Raw genomic sequence first — 23,367 nt, 5'->3', positions numbered from 1 at the left:
TCTCTCTCTCTCTCTCTCTCTATCTCTCTTTCTGTCAGTGCCTATGCCACTTCTATCAACCTTACATCTTTTTCCACTTGCAATTCATCCTCAATCTACCTCCAATTCTTTGTCAACAGCCACAATACCCACAAAATTTTTCTTTTGTAGGCAATGTTAGAGGAAAAAAAACCAATGTTTTGAAGTGGCCTTCACTACCAAGACATGTAATATTGTTTTAACACCACTTTAACACATACAAGTTGTATGCTAGGTAAGTGCGGTACCTCAGGGGTGAAATGAAGTTTGACAATTTCCCTATGCTCTTGTTAAGAGATTACAGGGGCGCATCTGTGGACACAAACACACTATTCATTGCAACTGTTTATATTTCACAGCAACAACAGAACTGTTAGTTCAATCCAACATCATATATTTGGTTACAAATTGTTGGATGCTGATGATACACACAATAAAGACAGTCACGTACACACGTTAACTGGTGGGAGACCACCGATACAACTACACATACAGCTTCAGGGTGCCAGCACGTATCTCGAGCAGCACTGACCCAATAGTCCTACATACCTTGCCCGTTAATTACTTTATTTATTATCTAAAATTACATTAGTATAAATTGAATGACATAATCATGTTAAATTTTTCTTTATTATCAGCATAAATCTACTACAACTTAGTTTATATCACCATTGAAGAACCAATGTTGTGTAACTGACGCTCTGTCAATTTGCTGGGTAAATACAAAAGGACACACAGACACAGCACGATTTTGCTGCTCGTTACGCATCTATCTGTGTCGGACACCAGTTCTCTAGAAAAAGCTTCGGCTGATGGGAATAAACAGTGATTCACAAGACAATCTTTTTATTCTGAGATAAATCTGGCTCATTTGAAAGTCGTGTGCAAAGGTTGAGATTTGTTTTTGGGAGTGATGTACACCAGCTAGAAACTGTTCAGATATCGAAACTCTGCGGCCTTCCTTCATTTCACTGTCTTCCCACTTTGCAGCCACCCTATAGACAACAGTATCAACAGCAAACAATCTCACTCCAGTTACACAGTATTTCATTATTATTATTATTATTATTATTATTATTATTTTCGATTATTCTGATTTAAAGAGAGCGTTTGAACTTGAATTCCTTTATGATGATTGTTTATGTTTTTTTCTGAGCCCAAATTTTCTTCATGTGTTCACTGTGTTGTTTCTTTCGCTCCGCTGTCCATTTGCATCCTGGTCTCTCCTATGTTATGGTGTCAAATTTATGTTTTTTGATGATGTTCCTGAATTCAGTTCTATTTTCTGCATCATTTACTGTTATGTGGGCTTGTCTGAGGTTCTCTTCAACTTCTTTTATCTATTTTGTTTTTCCCTTGCCTGAGTTGATGACTTTGAAATTCTGTTTTCATTCATCCTGTGGATATGTCCGTAGAACTGCATTCTTCTTTTCCTTATTGTATCCGTTATCATGTCTGTGTATTTATATAATTCTGATGTTGGTCTCTTCTTCCAGATTCCTTGCTCTTGTATTGAGCCAAATATTTTCCTGAGAATTTTCCTTTCTTGTTTCTCTATTTCTTTGATTTTAGTTTGCCCACCTATTTGTGTTGTTTCAGATGCATACAGCGCCTATGGAAGTACGACAGTGTTGTAGAGCCTCAATTTTGCGTTAATGGATATGGACTTTCTGTTATAATAGTTCCACGTGAGTTTATATGCTTTCTGTAGTTTTTTTATTCGTTCCTCATTGGCCTTTAGGTTGATCCCTGACGGCTGGATGATTTCTCCCAGGTACTTAAAACGTGATCCTTGTACGATTTTCCCATGGGTTGTCACAATAGGCAATTTGTCTTGTGGCACTCTTTCTATGTACTGGGTTTTCTCATACGAAATTTGCAGGCCAGTTCTTTGTGCAATTTCGTGTAACTTCTCTATGGCGTTAGTGGCTTCTTTTCTATTATTTGTGAGGATTGCAAGGTCATCTGCAAAAGCTAAACACTTCACATTGAATCTATTATCTTTTCTAATGCCAATTTGGATTCCTCTGACTTCTTTTTCCCATGTCCTGATAATTTTTTCAAGAATGACAATAAAGAGTAATGGTGAAAGTCCGTCACTCTGTCGCACTCCAGTTTGGATTTCAAATGGCTCAGAGATATCCCCCATAAATTTGACCTCGGAGACTGTGTCAGTTAATGTCTGCCGAATGATTGCTCTTGTCTTTCTGTCAATGCTGAATTCTTCCAGCGTGTTGCAGAGCGCTACTCTGTCTATTGAGTCGTAGGCCTTTTTAAAATCTACAAAAGTGACCACTGTGTTTCGGGTGTTTCTCATCTGCAGAATCAGTTTCAGATTCCAGATCTGTTCTATGCATGATCGTCCCTTGCGAAAACCAGCCTGGTATTTTCCTATTTGTGGGTCAGCTTGTTCTTCTAATATATTCATGCTATTTCATTATTGTTATTATTATTGTTATTATTATTATTATTATTATTATTATTGCAGTTGTGCAGAATTTACACCTTTTTTTAATCTTCTCTGACTTGTCTGGATTTTTTTTTAATTTTTTTAATTTTTTATTTTTTATTTATTTTTTTTTCCCCAGCTCCATTTCAATTGTAATGAACTGAAATTTGTTATACCCAGTCTAACACTGGGTGCATTGCGTCAAGTAGGCCAACTGGCCTAAATCTGAAGTCAGTTACACAGTATTAGTTATTCAACAGCAATATATTAAACCTTGAAACGAGGAGTGCACAGAGTTAGAGTAGTAGTTGTTGAAGCACGAGATGGAGACTGCTGCTGAGATGTTCGTGCACTTCTGTGAAAACACCACCACACATGGATTACACCTTAGGCACGTTCTGACTGGCTGACTACTGCCTACGAGAGGCAATGCTAGGGAAAAGCGAATGCCACGTCGCCAATCCCTCCAGCTGATACTACCAACATACGAATGCCAGTAGTCTCGTTGCTCCTCTATTCTAGCAACTCCTCATCTGGCCTCACGAGGCTGAGCGAAAGCTGTTCCAGACCTCTCTACCTCGGGGAAAATCTGAGGAGGTACCGCAAAGAGAATGCAGGTTCTCCCGCACCAAAGACAGATACGCTAACTGTTTGGCTAGGGATGTATTGTTTAGTATTTGATCAGTGTGTGGCATTTTAAACTGTAAGTAGTACTTGCCACTTAAGGTCGGATAAAAGCTCCTGTGATGCTCACGGGCAGAATTCTGCACACCATTTTAGATTTCGCATTTTGTCACAATGGCACCTCAGTTTAGGAACACACTCTCTATCTCACATCAGTCAATAGATCGAGTCCCACTCAGCGAATGCTACTGTTCAATTCTTTGATGCAAAATCGAATCCGGAGTGGTACAACCATCATTAAACGAAAGTTTAATCAACTTTATTTGTTGCTCTCCTAACAAAGAGATATTATACAGCTATGCTATAAGAAACGAGATATGCAGTGACATATTTTGAACTTACGGTGCAGGATCTTACCGTAAAGGGCGCGAAGAGACTTCTGAGGAAGTTGCACCCTGAAACAGAGAAAAAAACTTTATAGAATCTGGCGACATGCCTACAACCACATAGATAGTCTGGAAGACACTGTACAGTGCACGGCAGAGGGAGAGAGATTGGACCAATTTTTCCCCAAATGGAAGGTTTTGTGAATCACAATGTGTCAAGACAACAGATGATCATGGAAATATAAACAGTAGCCTTCTGTGCACACGGCGTCAACCTCGTTAAAATGCTTCTCGCTGCACCACCACACCATCCTACAGAGTTTACAGGCTGAGAGAGAGGTAGTAGCAGCCAACTTCCGACTGGCAATATTGTGATGATATGTAGATTTCAGCTTAATGTTTAATGTCTCTTAGACTTTAAGGGTGACTTCCTGTATATTCTGCCTTGAAATGGGACAACTATCATTGAATCCCCTTGAATCTACATCTACATCTACACGGATACTCTGCAAATAACATTTACGTGCCTGGCACAGGGTTCATCGAACCACCTTCACAATTCTCTATTATCCCTATCTCGTATAGCGCGCGGAGAGAACAAATACCCATATCTTTCCGTACGAGCTCTGATTTCCCTTATTTTATCATGGTGATCATTTCTCTCTATGTAGGTAAATGTCAACAAAATATTTTTGCATTCGGAGGAGAAAGTTGGTGTTTGGAATTTCAGGAGAAGATTCCGTAGCAATGGAAAACGCCTTTTTTAAATTATGTCCAACCCAAATCCTGTATCATTTCAGTGACACACACTCCCATATTTCGTGATAATATAAAACGTGCTGCCCTTCTTTGAACTTTTTCGATGTACTCTGTCAGTCCTATCTAGCAAGCATCCCACACCATGCAGAAGTACTCTAAAAGAGGATGGACAAGCATAGTGTAGGCAGTCGCCTTAGTAGATCTGTAACCTTTTCTAAGTGTCCCGCCAATAAAACAAAGTCTTTGGTCAGCCTTCCCCACAACATTTTCTGTGTGTTCCTTCCAATTTAGGTTCTTCGTAATTGTAATTCCTAGGTATTCAGTTGAATTCACGGCCTTTAGATTTGACCGATTTATTGTGTAACCGAAATTAAATGAATTCCTTTTAGCATTCGTGTGGATGACCTCTCACTTTTTAGTTATTTAGGACCAACTGCTAATTTTCGCACCATTCAGATATCTTTTCTAAATCGTTTTGCAATTTATTTTGATCTTCTGATGACTTTATATTAGTCGATAAATGACAGCGTCATCTGCAAACAATCTAAGACGGCTGTTCCGACTGTCTCACAAATCGTTTATATAGATAAGGAACAGCACAGGGCCTATAACACTACATCGGGGAATGCCAGAAATCACTTCTGTTTTACTCAATGACTTTCCATCAATTACTACGAACTGTGACCTTCTGGATAGGAAGTCACACACACAGTCGCATAACTGAGATGATATTCCATAAGCACGCAATTTCACTACAAGTCGCTTGTGTGGTACAGTGTCAAAAGCCTTCTGGAAATCCAGAAATATGGAATTAATCTTAAGTCCCTTGTCAATAGCACTCAACACTTTATGCAAATAAAGAGCTAGTTGTGTTTCACAAGAACGATGTTTTCTAAACCTGTGCTGACTGTATGTCAATAGACAGTGTTCTTCAAGGTAATTCATTATGTTCGAACAAGTAATGCTGCCCATTTTTAAGCACAACCAGATCTGAGTATCATTCCAGGTAAGGAAATTATTATAAGTTATCGCAAAAAGAGAGAGAGAGAGAGAGAGAGAGAGAGAGAGAGAGAGAGAAGAAGAAGAAGAAGAAGTTATATTACACACACACACATGAAAAAACAGTAGCTCACATATTACGAGGCACTAGTATTGACCAAAACAAGGCAAAAAGGTCCAGTAAACATGTGCTCTAAAATGCATAGCTTAAGAAGCAAGAGCATTTGTAATTTCAGTACTGTGAGTAATATCTCTTCTACTGCAAAATCTTTGCTATTAAGAACGAGCTACAGAATGCGGTAAACAATAAGGACACATTGCTCTCTTAGTGTGCACGGAAACATCTGTTAGTGTTATTATTATAACCCATTTTCACAATTCTGGGCAAGTGCAATGCCTACATTAGTGCTAGTGAAACCAGTTTTTGTTTTAATAGGCTTGTGAAATGCTAGTTTCTGGAAAAGACTGATGAATAACTGCACCGATGGTATCCAGAAGTCCAGATATTTGCCAATATACGAGACGTGGGCTTCACAGATGCTTCCATTTGCTAGACCACAACAAATCATGACATCTGCTATTTCCCACGTGGAATAACAGACTTCCGTTATGCTGATAAGTGCAAAGACAAAACTAATATGTAAAACAATTTCTCAAACTTTTCAGAACATTAACTGGTTCCATTAGAACTAATGTATGTGCCGCAATTACTCAGAACTGTGTACGACCAAGCGAGGTGGTGCAGTGGTTAGCACACTGGATTCGTATTTGTGGGGACAACGGTTCAAACATTTCGTCTGGCCATCTCGATTTAGGTTTTCGATGGTTTCCCTAAATTGCTTCAGGCAAATGCTGGGATGGTTCCTTTGAAAGGGCATGGCCAATTTCCTTCCCCATCCTTCTCTAATCCAAGCTCTACTCCATATCTAATGACCTTGTAGTTGACGGGTTGTTAAATGCTAATCTCCTCCTCCTCCTCCTCAGAATTGTGTATGCGGTGTACAGTAATAAACAATTGTCGAGGTACCTCATTACGAAATAAGATCATAGAGCTACCTTTCTATACTATACTCCAAGATCAGGGCACTCGAACCTTTGCTGCATTGCATTTCTTGAATATGCAGCAATCGGTACAAAGAAAGGGTTTTGCACCAGGTGGAGGGTTGGGGGTAGGGGGGAAGGAAGTCTGCTGGCAAAAAAATATTTTATATGTTTAATTAGTGCATCTATGAAAATTCACTTTCTGAAAAATGTGCAAATGGTCCAGATGGAAGCTGGCCACAGTTGTCAACAATAACAAAAAACAACGAATAACGAGCTGAAAGCACACACTGAGTACCCCCTTCTGTGCACGGGCACATTACTGATGCCTAGTGCTCGTGGGTGGATCAAGCAGTTTAGAAGTGCTGTCCATTCTGTACATCAGTAATGTCTCTGTCCAGTTCCGTAAGTCACTCATTCTACCGCCAGACGGCAACAGAACTAGAGCTGTTAAGTTCGTGGCGAATCATCGTGTAATTCTGTATCTCACAGTAACTCACGTGCCAGTCCTCTTCAATTGTGCTGCACGTAGCATCAACACTTTCTGAAACGATGACCAATTTTGGATGAGCTTTACAAAATTCATCACTGATTGAAACATGACCCCGTGGACTTCTTCGTACTGATTCCAAATAATCTTTTCTGAAGGTGGTTGCTTACCAAAAGTTGAATCAAATGATCCAAGGCATGTGTTACTGAGTTAAGACTTTAAAAGTATCTCAAGAAAACAAAAAATTATCTGACAACAATCTTCATGTAAAATTTCCATTTTTTTATGACAGTTTTTTTAAATGCTTATTGCAAAAAACTAAGTCAGCCAGTTTCTGAATTACCATTATTTAACAACAGAAAATTACAAATTTTCAACATCAGCAATCATCATCATCATCATCATCATCATCATCATGTACAGTTTCCAGTCACTGTCTGGGTCTGGTTTGGAACGAAGGCCTCTCCACTGTTCTCTGTCTTCCCAGAATCTCTCTGGTCATCACATATTACTTTCTGATTATTCTCGTATCATCCATTCGCTGAACATGTCCGTACCATCCAAGTCTCAAATCCTCTATCCCAGAGATCAGAACTGGATGTTGCATGTTACATACTTTATAAATCGAGGTGGCTAGTGGGCTTCCATCCACGAGTATGGCGAGACTCAGAAGAGTGACATTGCAGTCGATTCGTGCTCACCGACATCGAAATAAGTGTCCAAGGAATAGAAAAGCAACTGGAATCACTCAATAGAGGAAAGTCCACTGGACCTGACGGGATACCAATTCGATTCTACACAGAGTACGCGAAAGAACTTGCCCCCCTTCTAACAGCCGTGTACCGCAAGTCTCTAGAGGAACGGAGGGTTCCAAATGATTGGAAAAGAGCACAGATAGTCCCAGTGTTCAAGAAGGGTCGTCGAGCAGATGCGCAAAACTATAGACCTATATCTCTTACGTCGATCTCTTGTAGAATTTTAGAACATGTTTTTTGCTCGCGTATCATGTCATTTCTGGAAACCCAGAATCTACTATGTAGGAATCAACATGGATTCCGGAAACAGCGATCGTGTGAGACCCAACTCGCCTTATTTGTTCATGAGACCCAGAAAATATTAGATACAGGCTCCCAGGTAGATGCTATTTTTCTTGACTTCCGGAAGGCGTTCGATACAGTTCCGCACTGTCGCCTGATAAACAAAGTAAGAGCCTACGGAATATCAGACCGGCTGTGTGGCTGGATTGAGGAGTTTTTATCAAACAGAACACAGCATGTTGTTATCAATGGAGAGACGTCTACAGACGTTAAAGTAACCTCTGGCGTGCCACAGGGGAGTGTTATGGGACCATTGCTTTTCACAATATATATAAATGACTTAGTAGATAGTGTCGGAAGTTCCATGCGGCTTTTCGCGGATGATGCTGTAGTATACAGAGAAGTTGCTGCTTTAGAAAATTGTAGCGAAATACAGGAAGATCTGCAGCGGATAGGCACTTGGTGCAGGGAGTGGCAACTGACCCTTAACATAGACAAATGTAATGTATTGCGAATACATAGAAAGAAGGATCCTTTATTGTATGATTATATGATAGCGGAACAAACACTGGTAGCAGTTACTTCTGTAAAATATCTGGGAGTATGCGTACGGAACGATTTGAAGTGGAATGATCATATAAAACTAATTGTTGGTAAGGCGGGTACCAGGTTGAGATTCATTGGGAGAGTGCTTAGAAAATGTAGTCCATCAACAAAGGAGGTGGCTTACAAAACACTCGTTCGACCTATACTTGAGTATTGCTCATCAGTGTGGGATCCGTACCAGGTCGGGTTGACGGAGGAGATAGAGAAGATCCAAAGAAGAGCGGCGCGTTTCGTCACTGGGTTATTTGGTAACCGTGATAGCGTTACGGAGATGTTTAATAAGCTCAAGTGGCAGACTCTGCAAGAGAGGCGCTCTGCATCGCGGTGTAGCTTGCTCGCCAGGTTTCGAGAGGGTGCGTTTCTGGATGAGGTATCGAATATATTGCTTCCCCCTACTTATACTTCCCGAGGAGATCACGAATGTAAAATTAGAGAGATTAGAGCGCGCACGGAGGCTTTCAGACAGTCGTTCTTCCCGCGAACCATACGCGACTGGAACAGGAAAGGGAGGTAATGACAGTGGCACGTAAAGTGCCCTCCGCCACACACCGTTGGGTGGCTTGCGGAGTATCAATGTAGATGTAGATGTAGATGTAGATGTTCCCTCTTACTGAGCTGTGCAGAAGTATAAGGCTAGCCATTACTCATTGTCAACAGCGAAGATGAGTACACGATCTTGCTTCTCTAAAGCACCACTGACAAGGGGAAATGACCAAATGTCGAGATCAGATGGCCTTCACAGAAGCTGTGTTTCATGAGACTGTGGAGGATGTAAGACAAAATTTAACTGATGCACAGTACACATTTGTATATGTGTTCCATTACACATGGGGTGAAGTACAATGTAAGTTTCATGCTATAGTCGAGAAGAAAAATATACAAATTTTGTTGAACAAAAACAAAATGGTTGTAGTCCTGTCTACCGTATTTACTCAAATTTAAGCCGCACTTTTTTTCCGGTTCTTGCTGCATCAACAATTTCCCCATAAACCAGGTGCTGCTTCCTGCGGCATGCATCCTTCATTGGGCCAAAAAGTTGAAAGGTGCGACATGTGAACAATCGAGTGAATGAGAAAAAAAGTCCACTGAAGTTTCGAGAGCTCCTCTCGGGAAGCCAGACTTGTGTGAGGCCTCGCATTCACACGGAGGAACAAGAGTTCACTGGCATTTTGTGGCAACAAACGTGCTGAAGTCATTCCTTCAATTTTCTGAGGGTAGCACATAGTTGATTGTTGCACTATGAGGAAGGATATCAAAAACAATAAACCCTTCAGAATCCCGGAAGACCGTCGCCACGACTTTACCAGCTGACAGAGCAGCATTTTCTTCGGAGAAGAGGTAGTGTGACGCCACTCCACGGATTGACATTTTGTTTCCGGTTCAAAGTAATAAAGCAACGTTTCACCACCTGTGACAATGCCCGACAAAAAATTGTCACGATCAGCCTCGTAATGCGCAAGCATTTCCACACAAGTTGTTCTTTTGTGCTCTTTACAGTCTTCTGCTGGGTACCGAGAAACCGAGTGGGCACACACCTCAGAGTACCACAACTGGTGAACGAGTGGATCTGCACGACCGACAGAGACATCCAGTCGAGCGGCGAGGTCTTTGTCTGTGACCTGTCAATCTCCTCAGATGAGAGTGTCCACGCATTCGAGCATTGCAGCTGTGTGCTGCCGGCCGCCACGTGCGAGATCGGACAGGTTTGCACAACCTCGTAGTGACGGTGACAGACACTTTGCCCGACAACACACCGCGCTCTCGTTCACTGCCAGCTCTCCGTAGACATCTGCGAGCCCCTACGAGTAAGCGATGCTCTCGTTTACACAAAAGAAACTGAATGTCGGCTCTCTGCTCAGAATGCACCTCTGTTACAGATATCATTTTGAAGACTACATACAGCGCCGCCACCTATCGGAACTGCACAAAACTGTAGGAGCTGAAGCAGGAAAATTCCACAATGTCTCACAACAAATACTGCATTTTTTCAACTAAATTTGTTAAAAAATGTGTTTCATTACTTACTGAAAGCCCCTCATTTAGCAACTTCAACTGAAAGAGTCACTGAAACTATTTCACGGCATATATGGACGCACAGACACACTATTATCGTAACAATTTTCTTTTATATGAATAAAGAATCAGATGTAAAACTATTGCAAGACCAAACACTGTGAACTGAATAATTTTTATAGCTACATAAATATAAAACAACATAAAAATTGGAAAAAATATTGTAAGTGTAGACTCACCAAGTCCACGAGGACAGGTTCGCCAGTTTCCACATATTCGACATACGATGCATTTGCCTGTAGAAAAAGAGGAAAAACTAACTAACCGGCACCTGTCTGTTAAGGTAAAAATACAAACTGTAAAAGTAACCAGTATGTGCTTCGATTACACTACTCATGTAAGATGGACACCAGGTGATCTATTCTTAATACAGATTAATATACAGTTTCTGATGTTTTTGAGGCACAATTGAAAAGCCTCTGGGAGAGTTATGCAGAGGATATCTACAAAGATAATGGCATACTGAATGATAGTGCAATCAATTCTAAAATACTGCTTCATTAGGAAAAAGGAAAAATAACAGACATCAAAGTAATGCAGAGATATACGACAAGGATGACAACAGGTCTGTTAGGAAAGTGTGACAGGTATCTTTAAGTGACTTCAGTCGGAAATGTTCGAAGGAAAGGCAACACTGATCTTACTGTACGACTGAACCGATACTCGACACAGGCTGCGTAAAATTCAACTGTCACCATTGTATATCCCGTTTAGAGAGCACGGGTATAACATCTGTGCTTAGTGTGTGCATAAGGACAGCTGCTTGCCCCTCATTCTGTATGCAGTTGGCATAGGAGAGAAAGTTATTGATACTGGTACACACTACAGTCCACCACTTGCTGCACAGTCGAATGCAAAGTACACGCACAGATGCAGATGGATGGCACATTCTTTCAGATTTCCAGCCTTCACAAGGATGGGAAATCTGAAAACATCCCAGCAGTATCCAGAATGAAATTTTCACTCTGCAGCGGAGCGTGCACTGATACGAAACTCCCTGGCAGATTAAAGCTGTGTGCCAGCCTGAGACGCAAACTCAGGACCTTTGCCTTTTGTGGACAAGTGCTCTACCGACAGCTACCAGAGCACGACTCATTACCTGCCCTCACTGGTTCACGCTTTCACGAAAGGCAAAAGCCTCGAGTTCAAATCTGGGCCCAGCAAACAGTTTTAATCTGCCAGGCAATTTCCTATCAGCACACACTCCATCACAGAGCAAAAATTTCATTCTGGAAAAATCCCCCATGTTGTGGCAAAGCTATGTCTCTGCAATATTGTTTCTTCCATGAATGCTAGTCTTGCAAGATCTGCAGGAGTGCTTTTGTGAAGTTTGGGAGGTAGAAGATGAGGTGCCTGGCGGAAGTAAAGCTGTGAGGACAGGTTGTGAGACGGGGTCAGGTAGCTCAGTCGGCAGAGCACTTGCCCGCGAAAGGCAAAGGCCCGAGTCCAAGTCTCAGTCCAGCACACAGTTTTAATCTTCCAGGAAGTTTCATTTCATATTCCAGCAGTATATTCATAGCAGTAACACCCCCCCCCCCCCCCCCCCCCGCACCTCACCACGATTCTTTAAACAATCCAAGTCCATATTTTAAGAAAAGATAGTTTTTTGCACATCTTACTGATTATAGCATCATGTCTCGAGAACTGCATGTTGTACAATGATGTAATTTTGCAGATACATTCAATAAAAAGGATAGTTGCTACTCATCATATGGTGGGGATGCTGAGTCGCAGATACGACAATAAAAAGACTGTTGGAAAGTGAGCTTTCAGCCAACAAGGCCTTTCTTGCAAACAGACAAAACACACACACACACACACACACACACACACACACACACACACACACACACGAGACCATAGCCTCTGGCAGCTGAAGGCAGACTGGCTTCAGTTACCGGAGACTGTGGTCTTGTGTAAGTGAGTTTCATTTGCATGAGAGTGTGCATTCGCATGTGTTATCTATTTTTGACAAAGGTCTTGTTGGCCAAAAGCTCACTTTCCGATATTCTTTTCGTAGTGCCTACCTGCAGCTCAGCATCCCTACTATATGGTGAGATTAGCACCTATTCTTTCCATAACTGTTACATTCCATCCTGGATTTCCCAATGTCTGATTTTGCAGATACATTCAACTGCAAAATTTGTTACAGGTAAAATTTGGTGTGTGTGTGTGTGTGTGTGTGGGGGGGGGGGGGGGGGGGGGGGGGGGGGGGAGGGTGGATGAGTGGGTGGGTGGGAAGGTGGGGGGAAGATTGGGGTTGGGGTTTGGGGAGGGGGGGAATGTCAGAAAGAAAATGTTTGGAAAAGGTTTGAAATTACGTGCAAAGTTCACTGGAAGTTGCAAAGTCCTCTCATTTTCAAATACTGGATGAATAAAATGGGGGTACTTTGGGTGCTGTGAATTTCACTGAATCAAGACCTACACAAAGCATCCACCTTCTGTACTTGACCTGTTGTGTTAAACCTTTAACATAAGATTAACTTCTTAAAGAGTAGATTAAGACAGCACTTAAAATTTTAAATTCAGTCAATAATATGTATAGTATTTTTGTTGCCCCTGGAAGCCATTAGATACACTGAGACTGTGCACTGTTTTGTAATACTGATAATCAGATTTACGAACGAAGATGGACAAGTTTCAGTTAGTTCTCGGAAAATAATGTGACACAATCCGTAAAAGCCATGTAATCATCAGTTACCTCCAGACTGTTCTGTTCGTGTGGAATCAGGTGCATCAGAAAGTATATTTTGTGCACATTTCTCGTAACCTGGATGTAAGCACAAATTTCAAAGAGCCAGCATAAAGGAAGGGAAAATAAAGAAGTCGACAGTATTAATACTAATTTATAGACGAACAACACATAAGCAAGAACTGTCCAGTAATTTAAAGTACTAATTTGCATGCTCTGTTTGCCTTTGCATGTGCAAAGGAAATGTCTTCCTTCTTAAATCTGTACACTCACACTACAGGCCGAAAGCTGTGGAGCAAAGAGTATCAGAGAAGCAACTGTTCTGTTCCAGAAACAAGACATTCTCCTTCTCATTCACTATTGGAAAATTTTAAGTGGCACAGTAAAACTCTCATTCTTCTGTACACATGATATGGAGGAGAAATAACAAAATGTTCAATTCTTTTGCAAAGCTCAATTTTTATGGAAAAAAATACATGTTGCTGTTTTGCAATGTTGTGCTATTAGGGCCCAATTTTTAGACAGGAAGTATTCCATTTTTGGATTTTTCCTAAATATTAAATTTCTTTAAGCACGATACTGTACTCTTCACACACAATCTGTGCATAAACTATACATTTAGGGTCAGTCCATACTAGTCAATAACCAACTTGATCCTGGATATACAGGTCTTTGTGGCACACACTGTGGGGCCTTTGTGTTTCATTGCTCAAATACACTATTCTGCTGAGCCCCTCATTTTTCTGCTTCCAGATGCTCTTGTTTCCTCAATACTTCTTCCAAGTGAAGTTGTAATTCTGATTAATTCATTGTTTGCTGATGAGGTACTGTATATCTGTGGATAGACTCTAAAGATGACATTCAAGATCAAATAAACATCTGGCCAAAAGCAGCTGCAGTAAGAGGTCTGTTAAAAAATTCTGGAACTTCGTCCACAAAATTTTTCTACGCTTAAATTTTACTTATTGTGCACGGTCTCCTTCGAACTACTCTCTTCCACAATTGATACGCTGCTCTCGACACTGTCTCGACTTCCGGAAGCAGTCTCGATACGTACATCTCTTGCCGGAATGCACGAAGCACCATCTGCAAAGTTCCTTTTATCTTGTCAATCATTGTAAATCTTTGTCCTGTCAATGGGGTTTTCAACTTTAGAAATAAAACAAAATCTGCATGGTCCAGGTCTGGAGAGTGCGGAGGATGAGGCGGCACAGTGGTTTTGTTTTTTGTGCAATAGTCACACACCGACGTGGACGAATGTGCAGGTGCGTTAACGGGATGCAAAAGCCACAAACTGTCTCACCACATTTCAGTCTGCTCTCACACTTTCTCGCAGGTATCACAACACGTCCCGATAGTACCACTGATTAACAGTTTGTCCCTGTGGCACGAATTCATGATGGAATAATCCTTCAATGTCAAAGAAAACTAGCAGCACGGTTTTAACATTTGATCTGACCAGACAAGCTTTTTTTGACCTTGGAGAACCTTTCCTGAACCACTGTGAAGATTGAACCTCGGTCTCAACATCATAACTGTAGACCCGTGTCTCATCACCAGTTATGATTCTCTTAAACAACATCTCGTTCTCATTTGCACGATCCATATACTCTTCACAGACTGCGAGGCCAAGGTCTTTCTGGTCTCAACTCACGAGTTGTGGGACAAACTTGGCAGCAACACGATGCATTCCAAGATGCTGTGTCAGGATTTCATGACATGATCCAACTGATATACACAAATGACCTTGTGGATGATTTCGGAAGTTCACTGAAGCTTTTTGCGGATGATGCTGTATTATATCGAGAGGTTGTAACAATGGAAAATTGTACTGAAATGCAGGAGGATCTGCAACGAATTGACGCACGGTGCAGGGATTGGCAACTGAATCTCAATGTAGACAAGTGTAATGTGCTGTGAATACATAGAAAGAAAGATCCTTTATCATTTAGCTACAATATAGCAGGTCAGCAACTGGAAGCAGTTGATTCCATAAATTATCTGGGAGTAGGCATTAGAAGTGATTTAAAATGGAATGACCATATAAAGTTGATCGTCGGTAAAGCAGATGTCAGACTGAGATTCATTGGAAGAATCCTATGGAAATGTAATCCAAAAACAAAGGAAGTAGGTTACAATACACTTGTTCGCCCACTGCTCGAATATTGCTCACCAGTGTGGGATCCATATCAGATAGGGTTGATAGAAGAGAGAGAAAAGATCCAACGGAGAGCAGCGCACTTTGTTACAGGATCATTTAGTAATAGCGAAATCGTTACAGAGATGATACATAAACTCCAGTGGAACTCTCTGCAGCAGAGATGCTCAGTAGCTCAGTATGGGATTTTGTTCAAATTTCGAGAACATACCTTCACTGAGGAGTCGAGCAGTATATTGCTCCCTCCTACGTATATCTCGTGAAGAGACCGTGAGGATAAAATCAGAGAGATTAGAGCTCACACAGAGGCATACCGACAATATTTCTTTCCACCAACAATACGAGACTGGAATAGAAGGGAGAACCAACAGAGGTACTCAAAGTACCCTCCGCCACACACCGTCAGGTGTCTTGCGGAGTATGGATGTAGATGTAGATATGTTACAGTCTTCTGCAACCTCTCACACAGTCAGGCTTCAATTGGCATGCACAATTTCGTTGACGTTCCTGACAACTGTCATCGGTAGCCATCGAAGGGCGTCCTAAATGGGGGTCATCTGTAACATCCGTCTGGCCATTTTTAAACTGAGAGAACCATTTGTAATACTGAGTATGGCTTCAGCACTCATCACAGTATGCTTCTTTGATCATTTGATGTGTCTCTGAAAAGATTTTCTTGTGTTTCACACAAAATTTAATCCAGATGCTTTGTTCCTCCAACTCTGCCATCTTGAAATACGCAAAACTGTGCGATACAATTTTCTACTTGATGCAGCACTTAACAATAACTGACAGGTATACAACAATGAAACTTGTGGCAGTTACACATTAAACTCTGGCACGTGCAGGGATGCAACCACATTTCGCTCCAACACACCATTGGCACGAAATTTCAAACATTCGATAATTTTTCGAACAGACCTTGTATACGATTTCATTTTCTGCCAGAATAAAAGTGAGGTGATGATAATGAAAAGATGGAAAACCCATGCGACACATTGAAATTGGTGGGTATCAGCTACAGACGAGCCATATTTCAAATATCATGGTAGTGTCATCTCTGATACTGGTTCTCTAGACAAAGAAATCACTCACAAGATTCAAGTGCGAAGCAGCTTCTATCAAACTATTAAATACCTAACAGAGAACCAAAAATTATCACTACAATATAGGAGTGTCATCTATGAAATCAATCTGACATATGGTTGTGGAACACAGCCCACGAGAAGTAAAGACGCTGGCGGATAGAATCCAGAATGAGGCAGTCCAAAAACAGGTTCCAGAAAAATAGCCTTGTAGGGACTGAGATAGTATGGAGATATGTGACAAATGGATGTTAACAGGCTACCAAAACTATGTATTAACTGAAACTTGGAGACAAAAGACCAAGAAGAAGACCCAGACTAAGGTACAAGGATGTGGTGAAATTGGACATCAAGGAAAGAGAACATACGTAGTTTAAGGGTCGTAACTGATGGAGGTGGTTTGCTGATCCATCGAATAAGAGGGAATGAAGTGGGATATGACGATGATGATATCAGGAAAACGATCTATGACATATTTTGTTCCTTAAGAGTATTTTGTATCTCGCACACAGTTCCCTAACGCTGTGCCAATTAAGATTCACAGACCCTGCGTGGCCTGTCAATGGAAATATACTTCCTCTCAGATTTATCACACCACTGCAACTGTAATTTATGCAAGTCCCCTACAAATGTTGATGCCTAATTAACTATCTTACTGCCCTCAACTAACAACAGAAACTTGTGCACCATTTATGTTCTGTTTTCTGCATTTCCATCACACCTGGTATTTTACAACTTTGAATTCGGTTTCTTCTAATAGTACCTAGAACAAGTATGCCCTTTGGTGCAGGTACTTTAACAAAAGAACTGATATAAAGTAATAATTAAAAGACAGATGATAATTCTGATATCTTGAAATATCCCTCACCAGGCATACAACTACACACATCAAAAAAGGCTTTTCCATCACCTCAGTTCGAAGAGTTCTGGAACCTGTACAGAAAATTGGAATAGAGATCAACATAAACATCATTTCCGCCCTTTCTATTGCTCATGAAAACCACACACTGCATGTTGTACCACCAAAGTGAAACCTTCAGAGGTGGTGGTCCAGATCGCTGTACGCACCGATACCTCTAATACCCAGGAACACGTCCTCTTGCACTGGTGCATGCCTGTATTCATTGTGGCATACAATCCACAAGTTCATTAAGGCACTGTTGGTCCAGATTGTCCCACTCCTCAACGGCAATTTCGTGTAGATCCCTCAGAGTGGTTGGTGGGTCATGTCATCCATAAACAGCCCTTTTCAATCAATCCCAGGCATGTTCGATAGGGTTCATTTCGGGAGAACATGCTGGCTACTCTAGTCGAGTGATGTCATTATCCTGAAGGAAGTCATTCACAAGATGTGCACGATGGTGGCACAAATTATTGCCCATGAAGACAAATGCCTCGCCAATATGCTGCCGATATTGTTGCACTATCGGTCGGATGATGGCATTCATGTATCGTACAGCCGTTATGGTGCCTTCCACGATCACCAGCAGCGTACGTCGGCCCAACATAATGCCACCCCAAAACAGCAGGGAATCTCCACCTTGCTGCACTTGCTCAAGGCATTCAGCCTGACTGGATTGCCTCCAAACACGTCTCTGACAATTGTCTGGTTGAAGGTATATGCGACACTCATCGGTGAAGAGAACATGATGCCAATCCTGAGTGGTCCATTCGGCAAGTTGTTGAGCCCTTCTGCACCTCGCTACATGGTGTCATGGTTGCAAAGAAGGACCTCACAATGGACGTCGGGAGTGAAGTTGCGCATCCTGCAGCCTATTGCGCACAGTTTGAGTCGTAACATGACGTCCTCTGGCTGCACGAAAAGCATTATTCAACACATGGTGGCATTGTTGTCAGGGTTCCTCCGAGCCATAATCCACAGGTAGCGGTCATCCATTGCAGTAGTAGCCCGCGGGCGGCCAGAGCGAGGCATGTCACCGACTGTATCTCCTCCATGTCCGAACAACACCACTTTGGTTCACTCTGAGATGCCTCGACACTTTCCTTGTTGAGAACCCTTCCTGGCTCAAAGCAACAATGCAGATGCGATCGAACCATGGTACTGACTGTCTAGGCATGGTTGAACTACAGACAACATGTGCTGTGTACCTCCTTCCAGGTGGAATGACTTGAACTAATTGGCTGTTGGATCCCTCCATCTAATGTGCGCTGCTCATGCATGGTTGTTTACATCTTTGGGCTGGTTTAGTGACATCTCTGAACAGTCAAAGGGACTGTACCTGTGATACAATATCCACAGTCAACGTCTATCTTCAGGAATTCTGGAAACCGGTGTAATGCAAAACTTTTTTTGATGTGTGTGTATTTGAGAAACTCCCCATATCTGGTCTTCCTTTTCTTACAATGTTTTCTGTGCCTCTCTCATCCACAAACTTGAAATCAAACTCTGATATACCACTAGGCACAAAGATCTTATATACCACTCATGCAGTTTGTTTGGCATATACTGTTTCACACTGTTAGGAGATTCTCGTGAGCACACTTGTTCCTCAACAGCCAGAAATCAACTGTGTGGAATAACACCTACGAAGTGAGATACAATCAGAACGGTCACTGAGAAGTTCTTGCTGGTGTCCTTTTGTACATTGTAAAGATTTGTTTGATCCCTAACCATTTGCATAATTTCGCCTGTAAATAAGTACTAGAAAACCGGACTTCGGTGTCTAACTCTAAGAGTAACTGTTGGCAAGACTGTACTAGCGACAAACAACAACTGTGTTTCATTTACAATTAACCCTTGCTTAATGTAGAGAATGTCTTTGTTACAAATACATTCAGGAGTGAACACTGAATTCTACTGAGATTCTCCAGCCTGCTCAGGGCAGGAATCATATTCAATTTTTCCGGCTTCCACTATATAATCAAAATGTCTCATAATTTTCATCATTTGTTTAATGAGCTGTTTCATCGTCTGAAGCAAACTATGGCAAGCAAGAAGAATCTTCAGATCTAACAGATCTGTCATCATCTGACAAATTCACGCTATCTTCACTCCCCTCCCAGCTGTTCCGGAGATCCTCGATTTCGTGGAGTGTTAAGCCTCTAGCCATTCTGCAAAATGAATACCCACAGTGGCTAAATTACAAAGAAAAATGAAGTTTGTTACAATATCAAATGTCTAGTTGGTTTACAGTGACAGTATTTACCGTATTTACTCGAATCTATGCTGCGCTTTTTTTCCGGTTTTTGTAATGCAAAAAACCGCCTGTGGCTTAGGATCGAGTGCAAAGCAAGCGGAAGTTCTGAAAAGTGTTGGTGGGTGCCGCCACAACTAACTTCTGCCATCGAATATATGTAGCGCTACACAGGCATGCTTTGTAGGCACAAAGATAAATACTGGCACCAAAACCTCTGCGTCAGTAAATAAATTAAGAAAAAGGTGGAAGACGAGCTTTTTTCTCCGCCCCGAGTTTCGACCACTGCATTTTCATACATTATCCAACGAAGTAAATACAAATTCCGCATTGTTCATCTTCGAATGTAGCAGCATTTCAATGTACTACGAAAATTCGACGGCGACCGGCAAGACTGTTTGGGATGTTTGTCAATATGGCCAACTCTACATTCTGAGTTTTTTCCTACCTGTGAGAAGAGATGGTTGCTAATAGGAACTTTTATGAATTGTGAATCACATGTAGTATTCTCTTCACCATAAGAATAATACGAATATAAACATTTTGCCGTGTATTGTTTCGTGTTTGCCGATATCTCATTTACATCCTGTCTGCCTAATAAACTACGAAACTAGAGTGAGACAACAGCAAACGCGGAAGAATATACATATCATGTCATGTTTATATTCGTATTTTTCTTATGCCTAATAGTGATACAGACAGAAATGAAGCACAGCAATTGACTAGATTTTTAAATCTAAAATGACTAATTTCTGTGCAGAATGTAATGTACTAAAGAGGTGCCTGCAAAGATTTTCAAACGGAGAAAATTTTTCGCTAAACTCTCATTCAGAACATCTTCTATCATACGCAGTCTATTATTTGGTTCTTGTTGATCATTTTCAAAGAAAGCATCAGTGTAAGTAACAACAAATAGCAGTCTCTTGCCATTGTTTCGATAATGAGACAATTCCTCTCTTTTATTTATTTTATTATTTTAATTGTAAGCGGCGGTAGCGTGCACAAAAGCACCCCATGCCGCGAGCTAGACAGGCCGTAAACACGCAATATCAGAATGCAACAAACAATGCATGACACAGTACAGTAATGAATTTTCAGCTTAGAGTGACGTAAACACCTATAACAAAGAAAACGGCACTTATCAGATCAAAGAAAAATAAGCAATCAATTCAAACCAGACGAAGCACGTGAAAAAGGAAGGGTACCCGTATAAATATGAACGGAGCGCCTAACGCATAGCAATGGCTACCTGGTAAAGCTTAACTGCTAAGTTTACGACTCACACCAAACTACTGTAGCTGTATCGTCATTCATTCGACCTAAATTGTGACTCATATTACAATGGACCAACTTTGTTTCAATTTGGAGATGCGGCCTAAAACTTTTCTCTCCCCTTGAATTTCGAGTCTCAAATTTCAGGTGCGGCTTAGATTCGAGTGCGGCTTAGATTTGAGTAAATACGGTATACAAACGTGCATTTCTGGAACAAAGAAATAATTTCCCTTTACATATGTAAAACATAATAATTTAACAAATAAAACAAGCACATTGAATAAAACGGAAGTGTACATGTTAAATAACATACCAGTTTTGCCTTATGTAACACTTCTTTCCGATTCAGATGCTCGTGTGTGTGTGTGTGTGTGTGTGTGTGCGTGCGTGCGTGCACGCGCGCCTGCGTTTTTCTGTATCTGATGAAGGACTTTATCCGATAGCTTAGCCTACCGTATTTACTTGTCCCACCACTCAACACCTAAGTAGCAATTTATCCTATTTCATATTTGCTATGATTTATTATTGTTGTCTGTAAAAGAAATTAAGATAAAAGGGTCAAAATGTACCTTTAAAACAGTCAGTTATCATTTCATTGTCTATGGACAATATATGAACCAAAATTTTAGCATTTAATATTGCACGCATTAAGCTGAAATACCAAAATATGCGAAACCTTTACTGACCCTCTGAACGTCAAGGTAATGATCTATTGTTACCTACTACTGATGCCAGTACTGTCAGTGCTGATTCATAGGTACTCTGCTTCCTTTCACTTAGCGTGTAAAATTTGCTGTTGGATGTAGCTAGAGCGCCCATTATTACGTTGAACATTTCAGTTTACATATATGGCTTTTGAGTGTCACTGGAGTGAAATATCGATGATCGATAACTCTGCTACTGCGTCATCTGTTTGTTGACATTGTGCTGCGTAGCAAATAGTTTAAATTTTGTTATTTCATCTAACAGTGTTGTTATTTAATATTTTTCTTTTTTGAGTAAATGTTTCCAGCTTGTTTACAAGGCTCGTCCACAAAGTAAGTTCCTTTTCTATTTCTATCCGCGGCAGCACTACGATGGCAGTTCCCGGCATGTGCGGCAGTTACTCTGACTCAAGGAGAAGACACGTACGCCAGTTTCAGATCGCTGCTGCCGACGTGTGCTTTGTAGTGCTTCTTCATAATTGAAAACACCGCCGCGTGCGAAATCAGATCTGTGATTCATTTTCTAAATGCAAAAAAAGGTAAACCAAAGGAAATTCATTGACAAATCTGTGAGGTTTATGGACAAAATGCTATTGGTGATTCAATGGTTAGGAGCTGGGTCAGACTGTTCAATGAAGAACGTGATCAAGTGCATGATGAAGAACGAAGTGGACACCCGTCTGTGGTTACTGATGAATTGGTTCACACAACTTAAGAGAAGATTAAGCACAACCATAAGTTTACACTTAGTGCCCTTGCTTTGGAAGTTCCACAAATCTCACCATCACTAATTCATGAAATTCTTACTGAAAAACTGAAATTTCGAAAACTTTGCTCATGCTGGGTACCCAAAATTCTTTCTTAATAACGCAAAACAACAGGTGGGCAGTGCACTTCAGTTTCTGAAATGCTACAATGAAGAAGGTGATGGTTTTCTTTCTCGAATAGTCATGGGTGAAGAAACTTGGGTACTGTACAACACCCCCGAAACAAAACAACAATCAATGGAATAGACGCACACTGCAGCCGAAACGACGGTTAAGCCTAAGCAAATCTTGACACTTCGAAAAGTCATGTGCACCATTTTTTGGGACAGAAAAGGCATTTTGCTGATTGATTTCTTACCACGAGGCCAAACAATCAATGCACGCGGCTCCAGCGAGACCATTAAGAAATTGCGCCGCGCAATACAGAACAAGTGCCGAGGATCACTGTCAAAAGGTGGTGTTTTTTTTCCACGATAATGCCTGACCTCACACGGTGAATTTAACTGTGATGCGTTTGATCATCCTCTGTACAGCCTGGACCACGCTCCTAGAGACTTTCATCTCTTCTTACACCTAAAATCCTTCCTTGGTGGTCAACACCTCAACAATGATGACAGGCTGAAAGAACATGTTACCACACAGTTGAATACACAGGTGGCAACCTTCTATGAAGAAGGCATACAAAAACTTGTGCCTCGCTATGACAAGTGCCTACAAAATTTCGGAAGCTATGTAGAAAAGTAAAAGACAGTTGTAGATTTTTGTACAATAACTATTTTTTCTGTATCTGTACATATTTGTTTTTCTGAAAGTATTTGTATGGAGTGTAGCCATCTATGGAAGTGAAACATGGACGATAAATACACTCCTGGAAATGGAAAAAAGAACACATTGACACCGGTGTGTCAGACCCACCATACTTGCTCTGGACACTGCGAGAGGGCTGTACAAGCAATGATCACACGCACGGCACAGCGGACACACCAGGAACCGCGGTGTTGGCCGTCGAATGGCGCTAGCTCCGCAGCATTTGTGCACCGCCACCGTCAGTG

The 23,367-nt window shown here is 41.2% G+C and overlaps 1 protein-coding gene across 2 annotated transcripts in view; it reads right to left on the bottom strand.

Moving 5' to 3' along the window:
• The window catches only part of LOC126108621 (uncharacterized), a 204,695-nt gene that overhangs the window by 59,663 nt on the left and 121,665 nt on the right, over positions 1-23,367 (bottom strand). Inside the window, exons 8-9 of one of the 2 annotated variants that reach the window (XM_049913932.1) lie at positions 10,662-10,718; positions 3,509-3,546 (exon numbers count right to left, since the gene is read on the bottom strand). In XM_049913932.1, coding sequence (XP_049769889.1) covers positions 3,509-3,546; positions 10,662-10,718 — 95 coding nt within the window. The remainder of the gene's footprint in view (positions 1-3,508; positions 3,547-10,661; positions 10,719-23,367) is intronic. The other variant, XM_049913933.1, reaches the window with a different exon arrangement.

The sequence above is a fragment of the Schistocerca cancellata genome, chromosome 11 (assembly GCF_023864275.1).
Source record: "Schistocerca cancellata isolate TAMUIC-IGC-003103 chromosome 11, iqSchCanc2.1, whole genome shotgun sequence".
NCBI classification, from domain to species: domain Eukaryota; kingdom Metazoa; phylum Arthropoda; class Insecta; order Orthoptera; family Acrididae; genus Schistocerca; species Schistocerca cancellata.
Note: the sequence above shows the minus strand (reverse complement) of the source record. Positions and strands in the feature narration are given on the sequence as shown.